Below are 23,542 nucleotides of genomic sequence, written 5' to 3'. Positions count from 1 at the left end.
TTGCAGACGACGGTCTCTTCTGGAGTTGCACAAGCGGCGGAAGGCAGTGACCGAACCGGAGGCTCGCTACTACATGATGCAGCTGCTCAAGGGCTGCCAATATCTCCACCACAACCGCGTCATCCACCGGGATTTAAAACTCGGCAACATCTTCCTCAACGACGACATGGATGTCAAAATAGGTGACTTTGGCCTGGCCACTAAGATAGAGTATGACGGGGAGCGAAAGAAGACCGTGTGTGGTACACCCAACTACATCGCCCCGGAGGTGCTGTGTAGGAAAGGCCACAGCTACGAGGTCGACGTCTGGTCTCTGGGCTGCATCCTCTACACCTTGCTCGTAGGAAAACCCCCGTTTGAGACTTCCTGCCTGAAGGAGACCTACAACCGCATCAAGAAGAACAACTACACTGTCCCCGGGCACATCAACCCTGTGGCGACCAACCTGATCAAGAGGATGCTCCACCCGGAGCCCAGCCAGCGGCCCACCATCGCGGAGCTACAGCACGACGAGTTCTTCACGACGGGCTACATCCCCCAGCGGCTGCCCACCACCTGCCTCACGGTGCCCCCGCGCTTCTCCATCGCCCCCTCCTCCCTGGACCAGCGCAAACCGCTCACCGCCCTCAACAACCAAGGTGGGACCGATAAGCTGGAGTCAAAGGACGAGCCCCTACACAGAGAGATCCCCGAGCCCACGGTCTGCAACCTGACTGACCTGCTGCAACAGCTGGACAGTGTCAATGCGTCCAAGCCCTCAGAGAGAGCCCTCATACGCATGGGGGAGGCTGAGGACCCAGCCTGCATCCCCATCTTCTGGATCAGCAAGTGGGTGGACTACTCTGACAAGTACGGCCTGGGTTACCAGCTGTGCGACAACAGCGTGGGCGTGCTGTTCAACGACTACACACGCCTCATCATGTACCTGGACGGGGACAGCCTGCAGTACATCGACAAGACGGCGGCTGAGTCGTACCTCAGCGTGCGCTCCTACCCCTCGGCGCTCTCCAAGAAGATCACGTTGCTCAAGTATTTCTGTAACTACATGAGCGAGCACCTGCTGAAGGCGGGTGCCAACGTGAAGCCCCGGGAGGGAGACGAGCTGGCCCGCCTGCCCTATCTCTGCCACTGGTTCAGGACCAAGAGTGCCATCATCCTCCACCTCACCAACGGCACGGTGCAGATCAACTTCTTCCTGGACCACACCAAGCTGATCCTCTGCCCTCTGATGGGAGCGGTGACGTACATCGACGAGAAGAGGGCCTTCTGCACCTACAAGATGAGCCTGATCGAGGAGTTCGGCTGCTGCAAGGAGCTGGCCAGCCGCATGAGATACGCCCGCCTCATGGTCGACAAACTACTGACCTCCAAGTCGTCAACCACCACTCCACGCTAGAGCCCATTGACGGTGCAGGAGAGGCAACCCCCATCACAACCATCCATCCCACCAGCCTATCAGAGCACTAAGATGAGTTGGTAGGTTCCGGTGGTTGCGATGTCGTCATATGCCTGTACAGCAACATATTTTTACCAGCAGTAAAGTAAAAAAATAATAACTGTCTCATAGTTGAAACGGATGAATGATGATGTGGTGGGTAGTGGTGGTCTAGTGGATAGGGAGTTGGACTTGTGATCGGAAGGTTGTGAGTTCAAATCCCGCCTGAAACCACACCACTACCAGTGTGCCCTTGAGTAAGGCACTTAGCCCTCAGTTACTCCAGGGGGACTGTCCCTGTAATTCGTAATTGTAAGTCGCTTTGGATTAAAAGCGTCTGCTAAATGGCCAAATTTAATTTTTTAATTTGTGTGTGTTGTCAGGCTGCTCACCATGCAGGAAGGACTCTGTTGGGATAAAGAAGGCAGCAGTGCACATCCCAAGCAGGGTGATGAACTTCAGAAACCAGAACCTGCATTTAGACAACATAATAAAGGTCAAATATTCATATTCATAATTATTATTATTTGTGACCGGGTTATGTTAGTACATCATGACGACACAGTTTGTAGTGTGCTAGAATAGAGAGATTAGAGCTTCTAATTCAGGCAGGGATCATCACCTGACTTTGATGGAATATGACTATTATTATATATAATAATCTAGTGAATTTGCAGACAGAGAAATTTGGATTTGTCATTCATCAGAACTATTTGCCTTATATACTTTTTTCCTAAGACTAACTCTTAAACCCTAATCTTCCATTGAAGTCAATGAAACACTGATATGAATGTCGTATTTACATGCATGGATCTCCAGTTAGGATTCCACCCCAGGTGAGTATCATCCAGGCTTGTCATGTGTGACCCTAGCTAGGTATGTCAGGTGACCCTAGCTAGATATGTCAGGTGACCCAAGCTAGGTATGTCAGGTGACCCAAGCTAGGTATGTCAGGTGACCCAAGCTAGGTATGTCAGGTGACCCTAGCTAGGTATGTCAGGTGACCCAAGCTAGGTATGTCAGGTGACCCTAGCTAAAGGTCATGGCCTCCTGGCCCAGCCCAGATAAGAGTCTTATACTATGTGTGCTGAACGCCACTGAGGACAGCAGCGTCTCCTAAAGCCTAATCCTCACCACGTCACGCCTCTAATCGACACGTCTGCACTGGGTTACAACAAGGAGCTAAAAATAGAAACATTGAAATAGCAAGGGTCGGCCGAGTGTGGATCTCATGGAGACTGTGCCTTGATTAGATACTGTATCTGTCAGTGACTTAGTTAGTAATACCTGTACATTGTCTTTCTCTTAAAGGGATTTCTCTTAAAGCTCTTCAAATCAATCAAATCAAATTTTATTTGTATAGCGCATTTCTTACAAGATGCAACTCAATGCGCTTCACACAATGAAAATGTTCAGTCAATCAGTCAATCAATCAATCAATACTGACAGAGCCGCGAGCAGGCAAAAGTAAAAAACCTGTATACTATGTAGCCAGGAAAAAATTCCCTTGCAGCCCTCTACCAATAGAGCGACTACTAGCCAGTTTGCTTACCAGTACCCAGCGGTCCCCCAGGGGAGGCCAGGACCACCGGCACAAAGCAAGCAAGCAAGGGCAAAAACCTGTACACCATGTATCCAGGAAAAATTCCTTGCATATTATCGGCGTACACACTGTCCATAAATTTTGTGTTGTATTTGCATCGTTCTGCATCCAGCATCCTCTTAAAGGGATAGTTTACACAAATGTACAAATATAATAATACTAATAAAAACAATAGTAATAATATTATTATTAGCGTTAGGGTTAGGGTTAGGGTTAGGCTCAGGCTCAGGCTCAGGCTCAGACAGTAGGCGTTGGATGAGGTCAATTAGTAGTGCAAGTGAGCAATCCCTTTAAGCTGGTGCAGTTCAGGTAGTAACTAATCCCATTCAACACATTTCGTCTAGTATCTTTGGGCAACTTACCCGTTGTGGATGAGAGCTCTGAAGTCCTGGCTGGACTTGACGTCGATGAGAAACAGCGCCATCATCAGGTAGAAGCAGGCAGTGCCGAAGCACACCCTGTAGACGGCCGAGTATCCCACCAGCATCTCGCAGTCCCCTCCGCCGTGCGCCTGGTCACACACCATGTTGAAAAAAGGCACCTGAACACACACACACACACACACACCTCTGTTATCCATGGCAAACCGTGTTTGTGCGTGCATGTGTTAACAGGTGCAAGCCAGGCTGCAGGCCTTTTTGGTGTTTTCACAACTGTGTCTGGATAATCCGGAGGCCTATGCGTGCAAGATCCTGAGCAAAGGGATTAAGTGTTTGTTGAAAGTGACTTAATACAACAGTAGACGTGGATTTATGCAATAAAGAGTGACAGAGAGAGAGTAAAGTGCAACACAGACATAGACACACACACACACACACACACACACACACACACACACACTCACATGCACTCACACACACACACACACACACACATTATAATACACAGAACGACACAACAGCACCTGATGTTTTATAGACAGCCACTCTTTTTGAATTGAATAAACTTTATGGATCCTCAGGAGGATGACATCACAAAGGGCTCTTACATTCTCCCTGACGGCCTCAGAGACGGTGCGGGACAGCATGAGGCAGGAGACGGCACAGGCCATGATGTGGAAGAGGGTGTACATGACCCGCGTGCTGGACGAAGACTTCATGGGGGGGCAGAAGGCGCAGCACAGCGAGCAGGGGGCGGGGCCACAACAGCAACATATCTGAGGGGAGGAAAAGATGGAGGGAATAGATAGATACATAGATATATAGATAGACAGAAAGACGGACGGACAGACGGAAAGATTGATAGATAGAAAGCAGACAGAAAGAGAAAGATTGATAGAAAGATAGATATATAGATGGATAGAGAGAGAGATAGATACACATGAACACACACACACACACACTCATTGCAAACATCGATATACCGTATGTCAACAAGTAGAACGTCCCCACCCCAGAGCAGTACTGCGTACCACCACCAAAATGATGCACGAGATCTCACATAACCTTGTGAGAGAGACACACCAGGGGGGGCTGATGAGGGTAGAAAGATAGGAGGACTGGCTCACATTCCATTCCATGCATTGCAATGACCCCGTCCTCCGATTTGTACCTCCACCAGCCTCCCCTGAGTTATACTATTCTATGTGTACTAGGCTCCATACTATGACATTCAGTTGAGGATTAGTGGCACAGGTGGTTGCATACTGCAGGTTATAGACACACAGAGCATCAAACATCATTTACGGATGATCTGGTTATTTTTCCACTGTGGTTATTTTCCACTGATTTATTTATCCATGATTGTTGCAAGGGGAGCACAATGTACTGTAGGTCAACGTGATGGATGGCATAGTGATCAAACAGGTTGTTGCTTTTTCTTTATCATATCAGACTGCTGTGACTACTGAGATTAGGGCGAACTCTCCTGTCAGTAAGTCTGTGTGCTATTCTACTGGTCTGTCTACTGGTCTACTGGTCTGTCTAGGCGTCTGTCTGTCTGCCGGCCTAGTGGTCTGTCTGTCTGTCAGCCTAGTGGTCTGTCTGCCTGTCTGCCTGCTGGCCTAGTGGTCTGTCTGTCTGTCAGCCTAGTGGTCTGTCTGCCTGTCTGTCTGCCGGCCTAGTGGTCTGTCTGTCTGCTGGTCTAGTGGTCTGTCTGTCTGTCTGTCTGCTGGCCTAGTGGTCTGTCTGTCTGCCTGCTGGCCTAGTGGTCTGTCTGTCTGCCGGCCTAGTGGTCTGTCTGTCTGTCTGTCTGTCTGCCTGCTGGCCTAGTGGTCTGTCTGTCTGCTGGCCTAGTGGTCTGTCTGTCTGTCTGCCTAGTGGTCTGTCTGTCTGCCGGCCTAGTGGTCTGTCTGTCTGCCGGCCTAGTGGTCTGTCTGTCTGTCTGTCTGCTGGTCTAGTGGTCTGTCTGTCTGCTGGCCTAGTGGTCTGTCTGTCTGTCAGCCTAGTGGTCTGTCTGTCTGTCTGTCTGCTGGTCTAGTGGTCTGTCTGTCTGTCTGTCTGCTGGCCTAGTGGTCTGTCTGTCTGTCTGTCTGCTGGCCTAGTGGTCTGTCTGTCTGTCTGTCTGCTGGCCTAGTGGTCTGTCTGTCTGTCTGCTGGCCTAGTGGTCTGTCTGTCTGTCAGCCTAGTGGTCTGTCTGTCTGCCGGCCTAGTGGTCTGTCTGTCTGTCTGCTGGCCTAGTGGTCTGTCTGACTGCTGGCCTAGTGGTCTGTCTGTCTGTCTGCTGGCCTAGTGGTCTGTCTGTCTGCTGGCCTAGTGGTCTGTCTGTCTGTCTGCCTGCTGGCCTAGTGGTCTGTCTGTCTGTCTGTCTGCCTGCCTGCCTGCTGGCCTAGTGGTCTGTCTGTATGTCTGTCTGCCTGCTGGCCTAGTGGTCTGTCTGTCTGTCTGTCTGTCTGCTGGCCTAGTGGTCTGTCTGTCAGCCTAGTGGTCTGTCTGTCTGTCTGTCTGTCTGCTGGCCTAGTGGTCTGTCTGCCTGCCGGCCTAGTGGTCTGTCTGCCTGCTGGCCTAGTGGTCTGTCTGTCTGTCTGTCTGCTGGCCTAGTGGTCTGTCTGTCTGTCTGCCGGCCTAGTGGTCTGTCTGTCTGCTGGCCTAGTGGTTTGTCTGTCTGTCTGTCTGCTGGCCTAGTGGTCTGTCTGTCTGTCAGCCTAGTGGTCTGTCTGTCTGTCTGTCTGCTGGGCTAGTGGTCTGTCTGTCTGCTGGCCTAGTGGTCTGTCTGTCTGTCTGCCTGTCAGCCTAGTGGTCTGTCTGTCTGCTGGCCTAGTGGTCTGTCTGTCTGTCTGTCAGCCTAGTGGTCTGTCTGCTGGTCTAGTGGTCTGTCTGTCTGCCTGCTGGCCTAGTGGTCCGTCTGTCTGTCTGTCAGCCTAGTGGTCTGTCTAGGAGTCTGTCTACTGTTTTCTTTTTTTCTAGTTTCAAGTTTATTGTCACATCACACAAGTGTAAGAGAGTAACATTCTTAGGCTTCTTTTCCTGACATTGCAGCACAAGACAAAAAGGCAAAAGGCATAATTCCAGATAAAAAAAAGTGACAATAGTAAGTGACAAATAAGACAGGATACGATTAGCAGTATCCAGACAATTTGCAGACAATAAGGCAATTGTAAAAGCTTGGGGATGATAGTCCATTGTCTACAGTGGCTGTTGGTTAGACTCTGAGTTTTGGCCATGGGGCTTTGTTTCAAACAGACTATGGTTGGGGTGGCTGGGATCTTTGATGATCCTCTGGGCTTTGCTGTCACAGTTTGTCATATATATCCTGGATGGAGGGAAGCTCACATCCACTGATGCGGCCACCGGTTGTCCGCACCACCCTCTGTAGTGCTCTGCGGTTGTGGGCAGTTACCATGCCAGGCAGTGATGCAGGCAGTGATGCACCCAGTCAGAATGCTCTCGGTTGTTTCTCTATAGAAGGCCCGCAGGGTCTTCGACCCCATGCCAAACTTCTTCAGCCACCTGAGGTGAAAGAGGCGCTGCTGGCCTTGGGGTTTGTATGCTGGCCTAGTGTTCTGTCTATTGGCCTAGGGGTGTGTAGTGTACAGGCCTTAATACTTGATTCATGGGATTAGGACCCTTAATTGTGACTAAAGGCCAATGAATGAGACCCAATGAGACAATGCACACGGCATGCGATGCGATATTGTCGCACGACAACATTCAATTCTCCATTCACATTCATTCATTCATTGGTGTGAATTGAGAATCGAATGTTGTCCTGCGACAAAATTGCACGCCGTGTGCATTGGCCTTAACAGTGTCACAGGACAAAGGAGATGTCAGCCATACTGTAGATAAAAATGGCTGAACCAATAGACCTAGTTCAAATAGTTCTTTAACTGGTCAAAACCGTCTGATAGAACCAATAGAACTAGTCCAATAGAACCAATAGAAGTAGTTTAAATAGTCCAATAGAACCAATATAAACATTCCAATAGAACCAACAGGACTAGTTCAAATAGTCTAACAGAACCCTTACAATAGTCCTAATAATATCAGTGAATGAGTAAATGGAATGCTCAAAAGTAGAAACGTTGCATTCAGCTCGAAAGTTGGAAAAAATAATCTCTTTACATGAGATTCTGATCAAATAGTGAGCAAACAAAATAACTAGGTTGATTATGAGTCATACCATAGTTAATGATGGAGACATCGGATATAAGTGTTTCAGATATGATTATATATAGATTACATATATTTTGCTATGAGATTGTGATTTATTGACAAACGATGTACCATTGTCAATATTCATACACTTCATATGAGTCATATTGACACAGAGGACATTGAAGGTAACAGTCTAGAGTCTTAGGGTGGATAATGAGAAGGAATGATAAGCTACAATGAAGTGGGACACAGAACACAACAGGTTAGCATCAGGCAGATTACAGCAGGTGTAGCAACACAGGCTAGCAGCACAGGCTAGTGTTGGATCTCATACCAATGAACAGCAACACGCAGGCCAGAACAACAATCCAAGAAAAACATAATTAGCCAGAATTATTATTAATAATTATTATTATTAATAATTATTAATAATTAATATATATATATATAATATTAACATAATAAGCCAGAAAAACATAATTAGCCACCTAAAAAGAACATGGAAGTGTTGAAGAAGAGGAAGAGTACGATATATTTAATATGATGTCTGAACAACACCTACTTACAAAATATCCAGACAGTGGAGTACACATATTGTTTTATAACTTTTTAGATGTGAACCCTCAGAGCTTGTAAACCAGACTTTCCTAACGACTTTCCAGAGGATCGAAAAGTGAACACTGTCCCCATTCATTCATATTTAAGCTTCCCTGATCATTCCATGTAAAACCCTTCTTCTCCCACATCTCATTCATACAGGTCCCTCTCACCTGGTAGGCCACCATGTTGAGAAAGTAGTGGTAGGCACCTCTCCGGCGCAACGCCGGCGAGCTGGACATGCTCGACATGGTGATTCTCTAAGTGGGTCTGCCTTGCTCTCCAACTACTCCTCTATATGGGTCCGGCAAGCTTCCAGAAGGGTAGAAGGTGGAAGCGGTCATCAAAGTCTCTGTGAAGATGACATCCTAACAGTCTCCAGCAGGTAAAAAAATTATCTAACAACAAACAACATAAGAAGATGAAGAAAAGAAAGTTGCCGGGTAGAAAAGAACAGCTAGCCAACAGCCTTGTGGGAGAATGGAATCCCACAGGTGGATCTGCTTCTCTCTCAGATTGTTGGGATTATTTCTAGCACGCATCCAAATGACCCCCCCCCCGCGGTGCAGGATCCCAGCATCAACCTCCATACGACGGTACCAATCTCAATCCAACTCCGGAGGAGAGAAGAAGATTGTTTTTCTGCCCATATCCTGTGCGCCTCTGCGTCTGTGTGGGAGTTGTGCCAAGGAGAGTGAGAGAGTGGTGGTGGTGAATGCCCAGCAGCCCTCCCTCCTCCTCCTCCTCGTCCCCCCTCGTTCTACCCGGTCAGATTAGGCCGAGCCAACAGGGAGAGGCGGGGGGAGGACGGGGGACGGAGAAGGGCAGGGAGAGGGAGAGGGAGAGGGGGAGGGCCATGTGTCAGTCCCATCTGTCCCTCCCTTCCCCCAGGGCCTTCTCTCCACTCCACCAGCTAGAGCCACCGAGCCTCTCACAGACTCACACGCACACACGCACACACACGCACACACACACACGCACACACACAAACACACAACAGCACAATAGGATTGGGTCACCCTCTTGCTTAATTGGGTAAGAATAATGGAATTGGCCATAATTACTCATGATTTTTGAGATGTTTGCCTTAAGGATGATAATGGATACCTTATGCTTTCCTAGTCAGATCTACCTCGCCAAACTCTGTGATACCTCTCGCTTGTCCAACATGAAGAGGCCACATCTCTAATCCTATCATTACAATCGGCGCTAGAGACATACCATTGGAGAGGGCACAGGACTGTCTGTATGAGTCAGGAGAAAGGTCACATGTACAGTCTCTATGTAGGCCTATGGATTTCCTGTTGTAAGATGTGACTCCCCTTTTCTCGTTTGCGAACTGTGAGTTCCTATGCAGGCTTATTGCGATAACAATTAAAATATGCCTACTGCCTCTACTGTATACTGAAAGACAGGGTGGACAGGTAGACCTTAGTACTACAGTACCCAAGACCCTCTACTGTCTCATGACCCATGACCCCATGACCCTATGACCCCGTCTCCCCTTCAGTTACCCTCTCTTAGCGTTGGGGCGTGGGCTCCCCCCGGGCCAGGGAGAACTGTACACAAGGGAGTGAGTCAGATTAGATTTGGGTCAGCGTGCCTACCAGGATAATCCTGGGGTTGCTCTGTCCTCATCTTCACCAGGGTGACCTTCCCAGCCACAGTCTGACTCTCTAAGCCAGACTAGACATCTCTGCGTGGTAGTCTACAGCCCACAGCCAGTCCTGAGGGTCACACTACAGGGGAGACTGGTGGAGGCAGAAATCGGAGGTCATTGTAATGCATGGAATGGAATATGGAATGGTACCAAACACGTGGCCTAGGGGTGGTTCAGTGGTCTAGCACCACGGTCTACAGTGCACACATATGCCCAGGTCGGCATGGGTTCGAATCCGGCCCATGCCCTGCTGACAAGCCCTCTCTCCCTACTTTCCTGTCTGTCTTCACTGTATCTGTCCAATAAAATGAAAAATATGAGTCGGACTGCCCCACTCAGAAAAAAAAGGAATGGTATCAAACACTAGCCTAAGACAGCAAATCCCAAACTTTTTTGAGTATGCCTCAAGTCGAGCCTTTCCAACCAGTTCGCGAAACCACCGAAACACAGTTTCTAGCAGCAGCCTGTAAAAAAAACAGGCAAACGTACCATTTTGAAAAACTGCTCCACAGTAAGTGAGTAGGTCAAATGATGCCACATAACAACAATCGCACAGAAGGGTACATTTCAGTCGAGGCTCATGGAGGTAGAAGAGAAGGTCAAGCTCATTGTAATGTCGTGACGTTAGAATTATAAGGTTCTATCTCAATTTTTGTCAAAATTTTGTTTTTTACATAATCTGATCCATTAGGTGTTTATTAATGCCTGTGTGGTGTTATTTTTTAAATGTTGACAATTTTGAGTTAGTAATTAATCAAATACAAAGGTTCCATCTCACAAAACATAATGGAATGTAAAAACTTTGACGCTAAATATCTCTGAACTACCCTAAACGGAGATAGAACCTTATAGTTCTAAGCTCACGATGTATCACATTACATTTACATTACATTTTGGGCATTTAGGAGATGCCTTTATCCAAAGTGGCTTACAACAAATACTTCCGTCTAAGTAAGTGAATCGTCTATCCATCAGTAATCATAAGAAAAATAAATCTATGCTAGGACCAGGGGCCATTGCCAATGCTAGAATAAGGAAGGATTACTTTACAGGGGGGTAGTGGGGATGAAGAGGTCTTTAGGAGGGACAGTTAAGATCTAGCCTGAAGAGACGGTTCTTCGAATCTACGACGGAAGATAGGTAGTGTCTCTATGGAATGAGCCAGCCTCCCCTTATGCATCTCTATCATGTCTCCTGCTGCAGCCTCTCTCTGAAGCCCTGGTCCCGTCTGTATGTGAGGTGCTACTCTCCTCTGACAGAACAACTGGCTATTTTCAGACATGGTGGCAAGAAGACATCAGAGCCAATATTTATCTGCACTCAGAATAGCATAATCATTCCAATACCCCCTCTCTCTCTCTCTCTCTCTCTCTCTCTCTCTCTCTCTCTCTCTCTCTCTCTCTCTCTCTCTCTCTCTCTCTCTCTCTCTCTCTCTCTCTCTCTCTCTCTCTCTCTCTCTCTCTCTCTCTCTCTCTCTCTCTCTCTCTCTCTCTCTCTCTCTCTCTCTCTCTCTCTCTCTCTCTCTCTCTCTCTCTCTCTCTCTCTCTCTCTCTCTCTCTCTCTCTCTCTCTCTCTCTCTCTCTCTGTCACCGCAATTCTAATCCTTGCTCAGAGTGAGGGACTTGAGGCCTGCCAGCCTGAACCCTAACTCTGTCTATAGGTTAATAGGCTTGCGGATACAAATGCAGTGAGTTGATGCTATCACATTGACTGATGCTCAACAAGCCTATAGCACACTAGTATAGCAAGTGCAACAGTGCTGCTAAAAGTAGCTTGAAATAGCACTAATGTCTGACAGCTCCGGCAGATAGTAGAGTATATAGGAGTATAAGATGGAGGCATGTGTTTCACAATCTCAGTAACGGTTCAAACAGCATAACCTTCTATATGCTTATCGGTAGACCTGGCTGGTACAAATGTATCAGAGATGACACAGTGACATAGATGTTTCATCCCAGTCAGCCATTGTGCGATCCTGCCTACTGAATAACAAGATCCTGAACCGCTGCTCTAAAGAACACAAATCTCCTCAATTCCGTACAACGTGTCACGATAAACAAATATTATTTCACAATGCCCACGTTAATCTCATGTAGTCACAGGAAACACTTGCTCACTTTAAGATCTTTAATCTGCTGCCGGTGTAATCACGCCACCACAAACGTTTCTAAACCAATTAGTCCCCCCTGATAAACAGGGTTAACTCTCAATGGTCAAGCCCACCACTCTCTCCCGACCCGCACCCAGAGACACACTACCCAGCATTCCTGGGGGCCCTTTCACTCATGGATAATTGCTGTTGCCTCATGGGAGAGGAAACCGTGCCAAACCAGGCAGACAAAAGCAAATTAGAGGACGCAAAATGACGCTTCAGTGGAAGCATTCAATCTATGGTTTCAATAGGCTTTCAGATAACGGTTGGATCAAGTCCAAGGAAATGTTTACCCAAAAAATTGCATATACTGTTTTTTGTAGATGTGTTGTTGTTATAAACATGGGTAGCCGGTAATAGCCCATTGAAAGTGATGGGAGCTTTGACAATAGACCCAGAGGCAAGCTTCACATGTCAGTGGATCCCCATGGCAACAGAATGTACCCATTCATCAACAGTGACATGATTGAGTACACAAGAGCCCATTTTCTCTCGTATGCGTTGGGATTAGATTGAGGGCAGATTATTGCAAACATCCACCAAACATGGTGGGTTTAATCTACACCACAATCCTCAACATATCCGAAATGATGGAAACATGTAGCTTTATCTGGAATTATAATCACATTAACTACAAGAAGGGATTCCATTTGAATATATAACAGTAGACATATGGGTCAGGGGATTTGTGTGTTCAAAGTTAAAAGTTCAGCCAACCATGTCCATTGAGTGGATGTATCTTCCCATTCGACTTTCTTTAACATAGGGTGTATTGCAGTTACTGTAGTAAAACTGTCATTTTAAATAGCTGTATCTATCCTCTCTAAAATACAAATAAAGATAGTCCTCTCAGCTTCAGAACTGTGAGTTCTGGAATCTATGAATATTATTAAATACCCATACACACACTATAGAAAATGCTAAATACCATAGAATTTGACAGCTCAATTTAAATCCATTTTGAGGGGCAATTCCACCACCTCTGAAAGCCCCAGTTGGTATGTGCTGATGTCCTTTCTGCCTAGACCAGCCTTACCTGGGCCTGGAGACAGTGTAATGACATCACTGCCGTCACCGGTGCAAGGGACTGCAGGGCAGAAAGCTCGGCTCCTCCAGGTCCTCAGGCTCTCAGCGATCAATCATACAGCAGGATCAACGGGTTGGTATCAGGAGGGCAGTGTCCGACGGGCCCCAGGACCATCCCTCTGGGAACTACTGATCCCAGACATCTCCTCCACCGGCCAGGAACCACAGAGAGTAAACACACTGAGGGACACACTGAGGGAGTCAGGGGAAGGGAGACTTCAGACAGGATCAGGGTTGGAAGCACAAAGGTAGGTTCCCTCCTTTCTTAAGCTGATTATAGTGAAGTGGGTGGTGGGTAACTGCAGACACAGTGGGTGGGAAACCGCTCTTGGGGAGTGAAGGAGAAAGGTACAGGTAGGCTAGTTGTAAAGCACAGTAAACCTCTTATTCGAAAACAGAAATAGAATTAATTAATTAAGTCCACACACAACCTCTATCGAGTAGGACTGTTGACAGTAGATCGAGGCTGGGTGGAGGAAACAGGTCAATAGACAAGCTTTGCTTCCAAACACAATTAAAGCCTCAGTCTGTAATATTAAAAAAATCAAAAGATATAGGCCTCATCTCTTGATTATGATGAATATACGTTTTAAATTACTGTAAAGGTTCTTACCTTATCATAACCAAAATAATTAGTGAAGTGAAGTGAAGTGAAATTTACCACCTTTCATACACAAAGGCAATTCAAGTGCTTTACAAAAAGAATCATTGAAAGACAAGCAGCAAAGCAGTGCATAGCACAAAAAACACACATTAACAATTAAAATAGAACATTTATAAGACTCCATTATAACACTTCCACTCATGCCTTCAATCAACTAATTTCCAAACATTCATAATCACAGTGGCTCACTTACTCAAATCCTTCGATTAAAAAACCGTTCTCTCCATCACTTAGTAATCACATCCACGTACCTTCATCTAACTGTTTCTACTTACAAAGACCTTCCATAACACACAGATCATTAATAATAAAATTGAGTAGAATTAAAACGTCAGTAGTTTAGTAGCAGTTAAAAGCAAAAGTAAAGATAAAGGTCTTTAACTTGGATTTGAAAATGGGCAAAGTAGGGGCAATTAGGACCTATATTACCCCAGTGAGTATGTGTTGTTGACACAGGAGACTTTGTAAATAAGTGATATATATATAGCCTATATATGTTTTGATGTTTTTTATTATTTGCTCTATTCTTTAGATGTCTGATGATGATGGCCCACTGATGCTAAAGCAGAATTAACAGTGTGTACTTTTTAAATCTACCATGTTTTTTGTTGTTGTTGTTGCAGAAGCTTCAAAATACATTTTAAATCAGAGTGAAATGTTTAACAATCTAGTGTTGGGAAATTGATTGTGTCTACACCGGAAACCATAGGTATTGTTGCTACTTCATTTTCCTTCCGACACTTTCGTAAAACCGGAACCATACTTTCTTTTCGTTCCAGATTTTGCAGAGCAAACATGGCGGCCGAGGGAGATGTGGATTTGGACCTGGAAGCTGAGGAGAATTGCACTGGAAAGCCCGCAGAGAAACCTCGCAAACATGATAGCGGGGCGGCTGACTTGGAGAGGGTCACCGATTATGCGGAGGAGAAGGAAATCTCCAGCTCCGATCTGGAAACGGTGAGATGGGCTAAGCACGCGGGGCTGCGATAGCATGACAGCTAGCTGGCTAAACCAAACCAAACCAAACCAAACCATCACCATGTGTTATTATTGAGCTGTCAGGAATACATCACCCATTATGCAGACATGTGTCTGGTTTCTATAATAATAATAACAATGAAATATTCATAGCAGAATCAGGGATCTCTTATGACTAGTATTGTTATAACACGTTTTAAAACATGGCTGGACCTCCATGCTTAGCAATTTCTCCCATGAATGATTGGTGTGTGTGTCCTGTCCCATCCAGGCCATGTCAGTGATTGGAGACAGGCGATCAAGAGAACAAAAAGCTAAACAAGACCGGTGAGTTGCCCGGTCTCGCATGAACTCATCCTATATTTTCATTCATTCAATAAGACTTATTTATTATTGAGTGGTGTGTTCAATCATCAGTGTGTTTATTGCCTGTGTTTTATTTCTCATTTCAGTGAAAAGGAGTTGGCCAAAGTCACAATCAAGAGAGAGGATGTAGAACTAATTGTGAGTATCTCTTGTACAGTATTAATCAATTGATCACTTTTTGGCAAAATGTAAATGTCTTAGACATACATTTCAGCTGTCTCTTTTCTGCTATGGTGCAGTTATTAAGGTGGCATCTGTCCTCCACTCACTTCCTTCTCAAGAATGGGATAGAATCAAACTGTCAGGAGAAACCTACATCCTACAATGTGTTTTTTTAGTAGGAAGCGAGTGGCGAGGACGCATCAAATGAAGTTTGTTATAATTGAGAAAGGGACACTTGTTACCATCTCCACTAAGTACTTATCGTGTGTCTGTCTCTCCGTCCCCAATAGATGGGAGAGATGGAGATCTCCAGAGGAGTGGCTGAGCGCAGCCTGAGGGAACACATGGGCAACGTTGTGGAGGCTCTGATCACCCTGACTAACTGAACAGCAGACACTAGACTGGCTCCAGAGCAGCTGTATAGACGACCAACACGGACACAAAGGACTGCTTCACACTCTTAACTGCTTTGGCTCCATTCCATCGGCCGGATCGTACATTTTATCAAAAGGAAATGTATTTTTTTTTCTTTGTTTTTTTTCTTTTTCTAAAGGCATTTTTAAAATAATGTATATTTCCAAGAACACTTCAAATTTAGTCTTGTTTACTGTTGCAACCACCTGGTTTTCGATTCTAAATGTTGAATAAAAATCAATATTTCCTCAGTGATTCTGAAATAAAACAATGGATGCAATTTGGGTTTTAATTATTCAAACTTATATTCGAGTATCAAGACAACAAAGAAATAATCAAGAAGGATAAAAACAACATCGGGGATAATGGAGGAATAGAAGCGGATACGAATAAATCCTGAAACTGAAAATACTACACAACTTTGAGAATGTACAAAATTACATCAAAATAAACCTCCATGTGACCATTCAGAGAATGCACAGCTGAAGGACTTTGTGGGTTAGCGTCAGTCATTGCCTATCCGTGTCTCCTTCCCCTCTTAATCGACACCGCTAGAAAAACCAGTACAAGTCGAGGAGAAAATCCACTAAACGATTGAGTTGCACCCTTGGACACGCGTGAGCCCAGATCTCAGAGAGCAGTCCAGTGAAGCTGCAGGGCGGTGAGAAGGTTTCTCCTTCAGATTTAGGTCTTCCTCTTCTGCACTGTAGGTCGGTCAAACACGTCTCTGACTCCAGCAGCCTTCTGCTTGAAGAACTTGCTGTTCTGAGCGCTCTCCTGGGCCCAGGCCGAGTCAAACGACGTGGTGTCCTGGTCGACGAGGTGAGTGTACTTAGTGCGCCCGGAGCGGCCAAAGTTCTTGACCTTTAAAATGAGGGAAAAAAGACATTGAGATTTAAATTCCAAGAGAAATGAGTCACATCTTTAGGTTACAAAATGTAGTATGTTTAGATTGGGGATGTTCAAGAGATTACTGACGTTGATGAAGAATAGTATAGACAGACAGCATCAAAAGAGGAAGACTACATAGGGTGAAATATAATTCAAGGAAGCCCTGCTGACCTGCATGACTTTGGGCAAGATGGTTTTGTTGAAGTGGTCCTCCAACGTGGGGGCACTGAAGTCTCTCTTAAACACGTCCTGCTCTTGATCCTGGAAGAAACAAATATCACACACAGCTTTAATGTAATGACAGGGACAACACAGGTTATTCAGTGAAGTGCTTATGTTTATACATAGATGTTCCAACCACAATGCACTCCAATCAACAACAGGAGCATTCCCCTAACAATACTTAAATATACTATCACTGAAGAAAGACACAGTCTGAGATTTACAATACAATACAGTACATACAATGTACTGTAGCAGGGTTCCTCCAAGTTTAAACAAGTCACATTTAAGGACGTGAATTGGCATTTTTTGGGGTTCCAGCTTGATTAATTTACGCATAAATAGATGTGGTCGGACTGATTTCTTTGCAGCACCTCATTTTCGGACCGAATAACTGAAATGTAAGACCTTTTTAGGATTGCTGGATTTTAGACTTTAAGGCTTTTTAAGACCAGCGCGGGAACCCTGACATACAATGTACTGTAGTTATCCAGTTCAGAACAGAAAGGGCCTCACCATGAAGAAGGCTCCTCTGTGGTAGTACTTCTGGAGGAACTTGTATTTGCCCTTGGAGGCTTTGTTGGTGATCTGTTTGCCGTTGTTGCGGAGCTCCGCCCTGCGCTCCTCCTCTGTGAGGCTGTGGAACCTCTCGATCTCAGACTTCTCTTTCTCCATTCTAGGAGCAAACACAACAAACCACAGTTAGTGACATCGACAGCGGGGTCCTAAATCGTCCTGTGCACTTCGACATGACTTCAGAGAGCAACATTAAACAGCATTAAATGGTTCTATGACATTAGTTAGGGGAAATACAGGGGAACACCATACATGAAGAAGTATAGGTCTGAAAAGAGTACAGTAATAATATGATAATAAATAATAATAATAAAGTCTGACTGTACTCACTGTTCGCGTGCTTCTCTGTCCCTCTTGATGCGTTTAAGCTCGCGGACCTTCCAGGACTCGTACTCCTCCTCCTCGTTCTCTCCGTCTGTGTCCAGGGCATCCAGAGCGGCCAGAGTGCGCCGGTTCTCCTCAAACTCCTTCTTGGCCTCTTCCTCCACGATCTTCAGGGTGTAGCGACGACGGTCCTCCACCTGCTTCTTGGCCTCGACCTCCAGCTCCTTCTGCTTCAGGTCCTCCGCCTCGCGCTCTACCACTGTCACTCTGTCCTTCCTGAAACACAGACAGACAGGTTCAAATCAGCCTCGTTTAGAGCAGGCGTGCATATATACAGCAAAAGGTCATTAATAAACAAACAGTACACTTTTTTTCTTTTCTTTTTTTAATTCAATCTGATTTTGGACATTTGTTCATTCCATTTGTGTGGGACAGGACTCACTTGCGAATGAAGACAGGTTTTAGACGTGGCTCCGCCTCGTCCTCGCTGTCTGTGTACTCTTCATACTCGGACTCGGACTCGGGCTCCTCACCCCCCGACTTCCCCTCTTCCTCCACCTCCATTATCTCCAAATTATCTTCATTCTTTCGCTCCTCCGCTCTCTGGCGCATCATTTGGCGCCTCCTCTCAATTTCCTACACAGATGTTGAACAAGCCAACGTTTCTTAAGCACAGGTGACCATTTTTCATGCTATGAACACACAATTCATGCATGAAATCAACATACAAAAAATGCATTTGGTCAAAGTGAACCAACAAGTACTAAATGCCATTTTACTGCTCACCTCATCATCCACTTCTTCCTCTTCCTCCTCCTCTTCCTCGCTGCTCTCTTCTGCTCTCTCCGGGTGCCACGTTCCTTCGTCAGAGTCATCGCTACTCTCTGCTATCAGCTCCGGCTCGGCAATCTGTCTGTGTCTCGCCAGCCTGAGGGGGAGAAAGGAAGAGAGAGAGAGAGAGAAACTTACTGTATGATTATACACCCCTGACAGGCATACACCAACAGTTGTTGGAGTTTTCTAAACAGGGTTCCTACCAGTTTCAACAAGTCAAATTTACACCCTTTTTAGACCTCTTTGAATAGAAATTTAGACCTATTCGCGACACAATACGATAGCTTTTTGTCATCCTCGAGGTGATGAAATTAGGGGATTTCACTGCCATACAGACAAAAAGGGTTGTGAATTGGCATTTATTTGGTTCCAGCTTGATTCATTTCTACGTAAATAGATGTGGTCGGACTGATTTCCTTGCAGGATCTCATTTTTAAGACCTAACACCTCATTTTTAGACCGAATAGCTGAAATGTAGGACCTTTTTAGGCCTTCTAAGTCGTGTTGGTGGATTTTAGACTTTACAGCTTTTTAAGACCAGCGTGAAAACCCTGTCTAAATGTTCTAAGCCCATGATGAAATAAAGGCTTTTAATATTGAAATTCACACATGTGCCTGGCAACCTCCCTGTTGTGGATAGGTGTTCCCGTTTATTGATGGCTGTAGGACAGAAGCTCTGTACACTACCTCTCCTCCACGTCCTCTGAGACACGGTTCTGCAGACGCTTGAGACGAGGGTCCGACGGCTCCTCTTCCTCCGGCTCCATTTCAGGCTCTGCATCCTTTCCCTTCTTAACGAACTGGAAATCCTCCTCTTCCTCGTCCGACGACTCCATGGGGGCATAGTCTGGGCGCTTGCCTGACACATAGCGCTTCACCTTCACCTTCTCCATAGAAATCTCACCTAGGGGGAGAAAGGTAGAGGATGACAGTTGATTAGAATAGAATGCATTGCCCATGAGGGCATGGGTGAATTGCCACTGCTTACAACTGGTGAATTGACAGATAGGCTAAGGCTTACTAACGTTAACTAACAATAGTTAGCCATGGCTGGTAATAGTAGACAGGCTGAAATATCCTCTTCAGATTTAGTATTGAACTGATGGTGTTACTGGCCATTTATTATTATAGCGAACTAGTGGTTTTGGTGTGTAATCAAGATTCAAGATTCAAGATTGCTTTATTGTCTGTCACAGAGTGACAGAAATTCTCCTTTGACAGGCTTTGTGCAGTTCATGAATACGTTATCCACATTAAAAACACACATAGGTCACATACATACAATAAAAACAGACAGATATAACAGTGTTTATAAAATGTAGTGCCTATTTAAAAAGTCTAGTCATTTAAAAATAATAGTAAGAAAAACAGTGTTATGATTTAAAAAGCTAAAATGCTCAAATGTTGTGGTTTAAAAGAAAAACAGTGTGCTTCCTATTTTAAAATGTTCAGGGCGGTGGTTGCAGTGGGAATGAATGATTTTTTGTATATATAATCTACCTATTAGTGATGTTATGAACTATCTGCTTCATCAGTTTGAGTCTAGTATTCGTGTTGTTGCATTTCATAAACACAGCGAATCACTTGGCAAGAAGATAGCATTATCTGGCTAGCTGGCTAACTACAAGATGTTTACCTTTCTCATTCCGAATCGGCACAGCTCCGGCCGTGGACTGGATGGGCGGCAGCTTCATGTTGAGGGCGTCCCGTCCAGACATGACTGATAGATGATCAACAATATCAATAAACTGAGAAAAGTGTAAAAATGTAATGAACTTCTACGTTAATAAACACGTCGACTGCTCCTCACCCACGACCGGAAGTACACAGTGAACGGAACCGGAAACGATCTCATTCCCACTCGGATGGAACTATTCTTTAGGTAATTTAGGTTCCTATGTAGCCCCAGTGATAACAGCGGTTGTGTAACTGCCTCTTATTATTATTATTTAGGTTTATCTCACTTTGATAACTCTCTTAATCTGCCATAATAAAATATAAATCGCTATTTACACACTGGAGTGTGATGTTTACAAAACGAAACACACAATTATATGGGAGGAAGATACCGTTATAAATCCTGCATTTGACTGTGCATAAATTAAAGTTAGGACAATGGAAAGACCTTACGAGAGAAAAATATTAAAATATGACAGTATTGCAATCAGCAACTGGATCGTTGCCAACTTAAATAATGACATGAGTGCACACAATTATTTTTTTAAAGAATAAAACACAGACAATGTATGCATGTTCTATGTCATCATGATCGTGTAATTACAGATTATTATTTTTACACTACCGTCCATGAGGTAAACACAGTTGTTCAACAGAATATAACCGCGTCACATGACTTTATTTACAACTTTATTACTTTATTTAAGTTTACAACAAGAACACTCCTTTGTGACATATTGATGATTCACAAGTCCTACAAACAATGTGTACAAAGCAAGAGATAATGAGGCATCCATAAATTACAAATCAAGCATAATTCATCCTGATGAGTGTTTAAGAGTAAAAAGGTCTCTTCCAAGGTGAAAACATTCTACACCAAGACAAGAAACTCAAATAATCTAATAAATTTGTGGTGGTGGTGGCAAATCTCGATGGCTGGCACCCCGTCCAGAGGACGTCAGAGCTGCACGCCCCTCTGCTTGAAGAGCTCCTCTAGCTTCGCCTCCAGGACTGGGTTGGTGCCTCTCAGTCCTCTCACCACCTGGGCTGCCCACACAAAGTACTCCTGGACCCGCTCTGCTGACCAGCCTGGTAACCCACGACACAAGAGGGAAAATACATGATATTAATGATAATGATCATGACATGAACATGACATGAACCACTTGGTTTGAGAGAGAGAGAGAGAGAGAGAGAGAGAGAGAGAGAGAGAGAGAGAGAGAGAGAGAGAGAGAGAGAGAGAGAGAGAGAGAGAGAGAGAGAGAGAGAGAGAGAGAGAGAGAGAGAGAGAGAGAGAGAGAGAGAGAGGGGGATAGAATAGAATAGACTGTTTGTCCTTGTACAGTTGCCTATACAATGAAATTGTAGTGGTTCTTCTGAAGGTGCAAAAACAGAAAACATATTCACATATTCAATAATTTATAATTTTGCCATTTAGCAGACGCTTTTATCCAAAGCGACTTACAATTACGAATTACAGGGACATTCCCCCTGGAGTAACTGAGGGCTAAGTGCCTTACCCAAGGGCACACTAGTAGTGGTGTGGCTTCAGGCGGGATTTGAACTCACAACCTTCCGATCACAAGTCCAACTCACTATCCACTAGACCACCACTACCCCACTACACTATTCACAAACATATACACATATAACATATCACAGATATTACACACTAGACAATTAAAAAGCGAAAAAGCTATAAAACAAGCTAAGAGACAATGAGGTCTGTGGTGTCCAGAAATGATGATGGAGTCACCTGCGGGTGTACAGCGATTCAGGTCTCTCAGGTTATACAGTTTGTCGGCCAGTTTGACCAGTTTGGCCTGGTAGCTGCGGTGGGGCGCGTGCTCCACCTGCTGCCGTTTCCTCTCCTGCTTGGACAGAGACTTGTCGTCTGTCACTTCCTGGACTATCCGTGCCACCGTCTGCCCGAAGATGACCTGGAGCTCTCCTATGCTGGTGTCTGTGTCCTCCACTGTGTCGTGGAGCAAAGCTGCCTAGTATGAGAGAGAGAGAAAAAAAAGGGGGAAAAAGAATCCAACCCAATATTGAATGGATTTCCATTTAATTCATGATACATTCATATTCATATACAGTAGGCTAGATTTTACTGTTGTGTTACATATCATCCCTTCAAGTGGCAGGATGTTGCCATGCGGGAGGAAAGGGATGGGTACAATAATATCTGTCAACAACATCAACAACAACCAAACAATGCCTTATTATCTTGGCAACGAACAAATACTTGGAAAACAGACATCAGTGTTGGAATGAATGAATGAATGAATGGTCTTTATTGTCATTAATATAGTACAGGTACCATACAACGAAATTTGGGAGGGGGGGCTCCCCTGGTGCTAGGAAAAAATATATACTAAAAACAAGAAGGGAAAAGAGCTGGTTTACATAAAATAAAGGCTATGTACACTATCCACTATACAAATAAAACACTGTGCTGTACTCTATGCTATGCTAAAAATGAAGTAATGACTCACTTGTAAAACCTCTATGTCTGTAACCCCTCCTTCATAGCTTAGGATTCTTGCCACTCCTGCAAAAAAGATCACATGGCACATTTTACATGCAGATCATCATTGATACGTCCCATTTAGAATCTGGGGTAAAATAAATAATCCATCAATAAAGACTAGGACATTGTACCTATGGGGTGGTTGATGTACGGGGTTCCCTCTGGGTCTTTGCGCCGCTGATTACGGTGCTTTTCAGCAGCAAAGTTAACAGTCTCCAACAGAATAATCGAATCGGAACTCATAGTGTTTAATGTAGTAAAGTTAATAATAATAAAGAATTGTAATTTGCTCTCTACTTCAGTCTGCAGGCATCTCTGTTGTGTTGTGTTGTCTTGTGTTGTGTTCAGTGTGTCCCCTCTTCTCTTGTCCGTAGTCAAACCATGGCTGTGTTCGGAATGGCATACTAGCATACTACTCATACTAGATATGACGTAGATTTTGAGTATGCAGTGCGTTCACACTGTAGAGTATGTGAAATTTGAGTATGCAAGAAATGTATACTAGATTTTCGGTCGGCTGGTATTGGCATACTTATTATGAATTTAGTGTGCAGTATGCAGTATATACTCATTGAGTATGCTAGTATGCCATTTCGAATACAGCCAAGGTTCCTGTGTTGTGTTCAGTGTCCCCCTCTCTTCTCTTGTCCGTAGTCAAACAAGGTTCCGCACAAAATCCCATCCGCATATACGGAAACAAGGTAACGAATTTGTATTGATTACACAGATCGGATTTAATTTACCCTTTTTGAAAACCGAAATAGTTATATAACCTGGATCGTAGTGATAAATGATTATGGGTTTTGACAACTACAGTTAGCTGGGTACAATGAATT

General features: G+C 44.8%; 5 protein-coding genes across 5 annotated transcripts in view; 2 read left to right on the top strand and 3 right to left on the bottom strand.

Moving 5' to 3' along the window:
- Positions 1-1,396, top strand: part of LOC308165022 (serine/threonine-protein kinase PLK1-like) — a gene marked incomplete at both ends in the record, with an annotated part of 1,746 nt that extends 350 nt beyond the window's left edge. The window contains one exon of the mRNA XM_080539123.1: positions 1-1,396. This exon is cut by the window's left edge and continues 350 nt beyond it. Coding sequence (XP_080395249.1) covers positions 1-1,396 — 1,396 coding nt within the window.
- serinc4 (serine incorporator 4) overlaps positions 1-8,421 on the bottom strand; it is a gene marked incomplete at both ends in the record, with an annotated part of 18,572 nt that extends 10,151 nt beyond the window's left edge. Inside the window, 4 exons of the mRNA XM_080539744.1 lie at positions 1,828-1,907; positions 3,401-3,579; positions 4,027-4,194; positions 8,344-8,421. Coding sequence (XP_080395870.1) covers positions 1,828-1,907; positions 3,401-3,579; positions 4,027-4,194; positions 8,344-8,421 — 505 coding nt within the window. The remainder of the gene's footprint in view (positions 1-1,827; positions 1,908-3,400; positions 3,580-4,026; positions 4,195-8,343) is intronic.
- A 6,089-nt stretch (positions 8,422-14,510) lies between these two features.
- Positions 14,511-15,915, top strand: hypk (huntingtin interacting protein K). Its single transcript, XM_080539247.1, has 4 exons — positions 14,511-14,689; positions 14,982-15,037; positions 15,163-15,214; positions 15,529-15,915. The coding sequence occupies exons 1-4, from the start codon at positions 14,528-14,530 to the stop codon at positions 15,622-15,624; spliced, it is 366 nt and encodes a 121-aa protein (XP_080395373.1). The 5' UTR covers positions 14,511-14,527; the 3' UTR covers positions 15,625-15,915.
- Positions 15,916-15,927: 12 nt separating this feature from the next.
- mfap1 (microfibril associated protein 1) lies at positions 15,928-20,305 on the bottom strand. The gene is made up of 8 exons (XM_080539246.1): positions 20,136-20,305; positions 19,187-19,403; positions 18,452-18,593; positions 18,108-18,301; positions 17,672-17,941; positions 17,282-17,441; positions 16,715-16,804; positions 15,928-16,516 (listed from the first exon to the last, which is right to left on the bottom strand). Exons 1-8 carry the CDS (start codon positions 20,215-20,217, stop codon positions 16,337-16,339), a joined length of 1,335 nt encoding a protein of 444 aa, XP_080395372.1. The 5' UTR covers positions 20,218-20,305; the 3' UTR covers positions 15,928-16,336.
- Positions 20,306-20,843: 538 nt separating this feature from the next.
- hddc3 (HD domain containing 3) lies at positions 20,844-23,050 on the bottom strand. Its single transcript, XM_080539027.1, has 4 exons — positions 22,838-23,050; positions 22,672-22,727; positions 21,933-22,173; positions 20,844-21,265 (listed from the first exon to the last, which is right to left on the bottom strand). The coding sequence occupies exons 1-4, from the start codon at positions 22,947-22,949 to the stop codon at positions 21,135-21,137; spliced, it is 540 nt and encodes a 179-aa protein (XP_080395153.1). The 5' UTR covers positions 22,950-23,050; the 3' UTR covers positions 20,844-21,134.
- Between the last annotated feature and the right edge of the window lie 492 nt (positions 23,051-23,542).

The sequence above is a fragment of the Nansenia antarctica genome (genome assembly GCF_963989245.1).
Source record: "Nansenia antarctica genome assembly, chromosome: 9".
Taxonomy (NCBI): domain Eukaryota; kingdom Metazoa; phylum Chordata; class Actinopteri; order Argentiniformes; family Microstomatidae; genus Nansenia; species Nansenia antarctica.
This window is presented reverse-complemented; position numbering and strand designations above follow the sequence as displayed.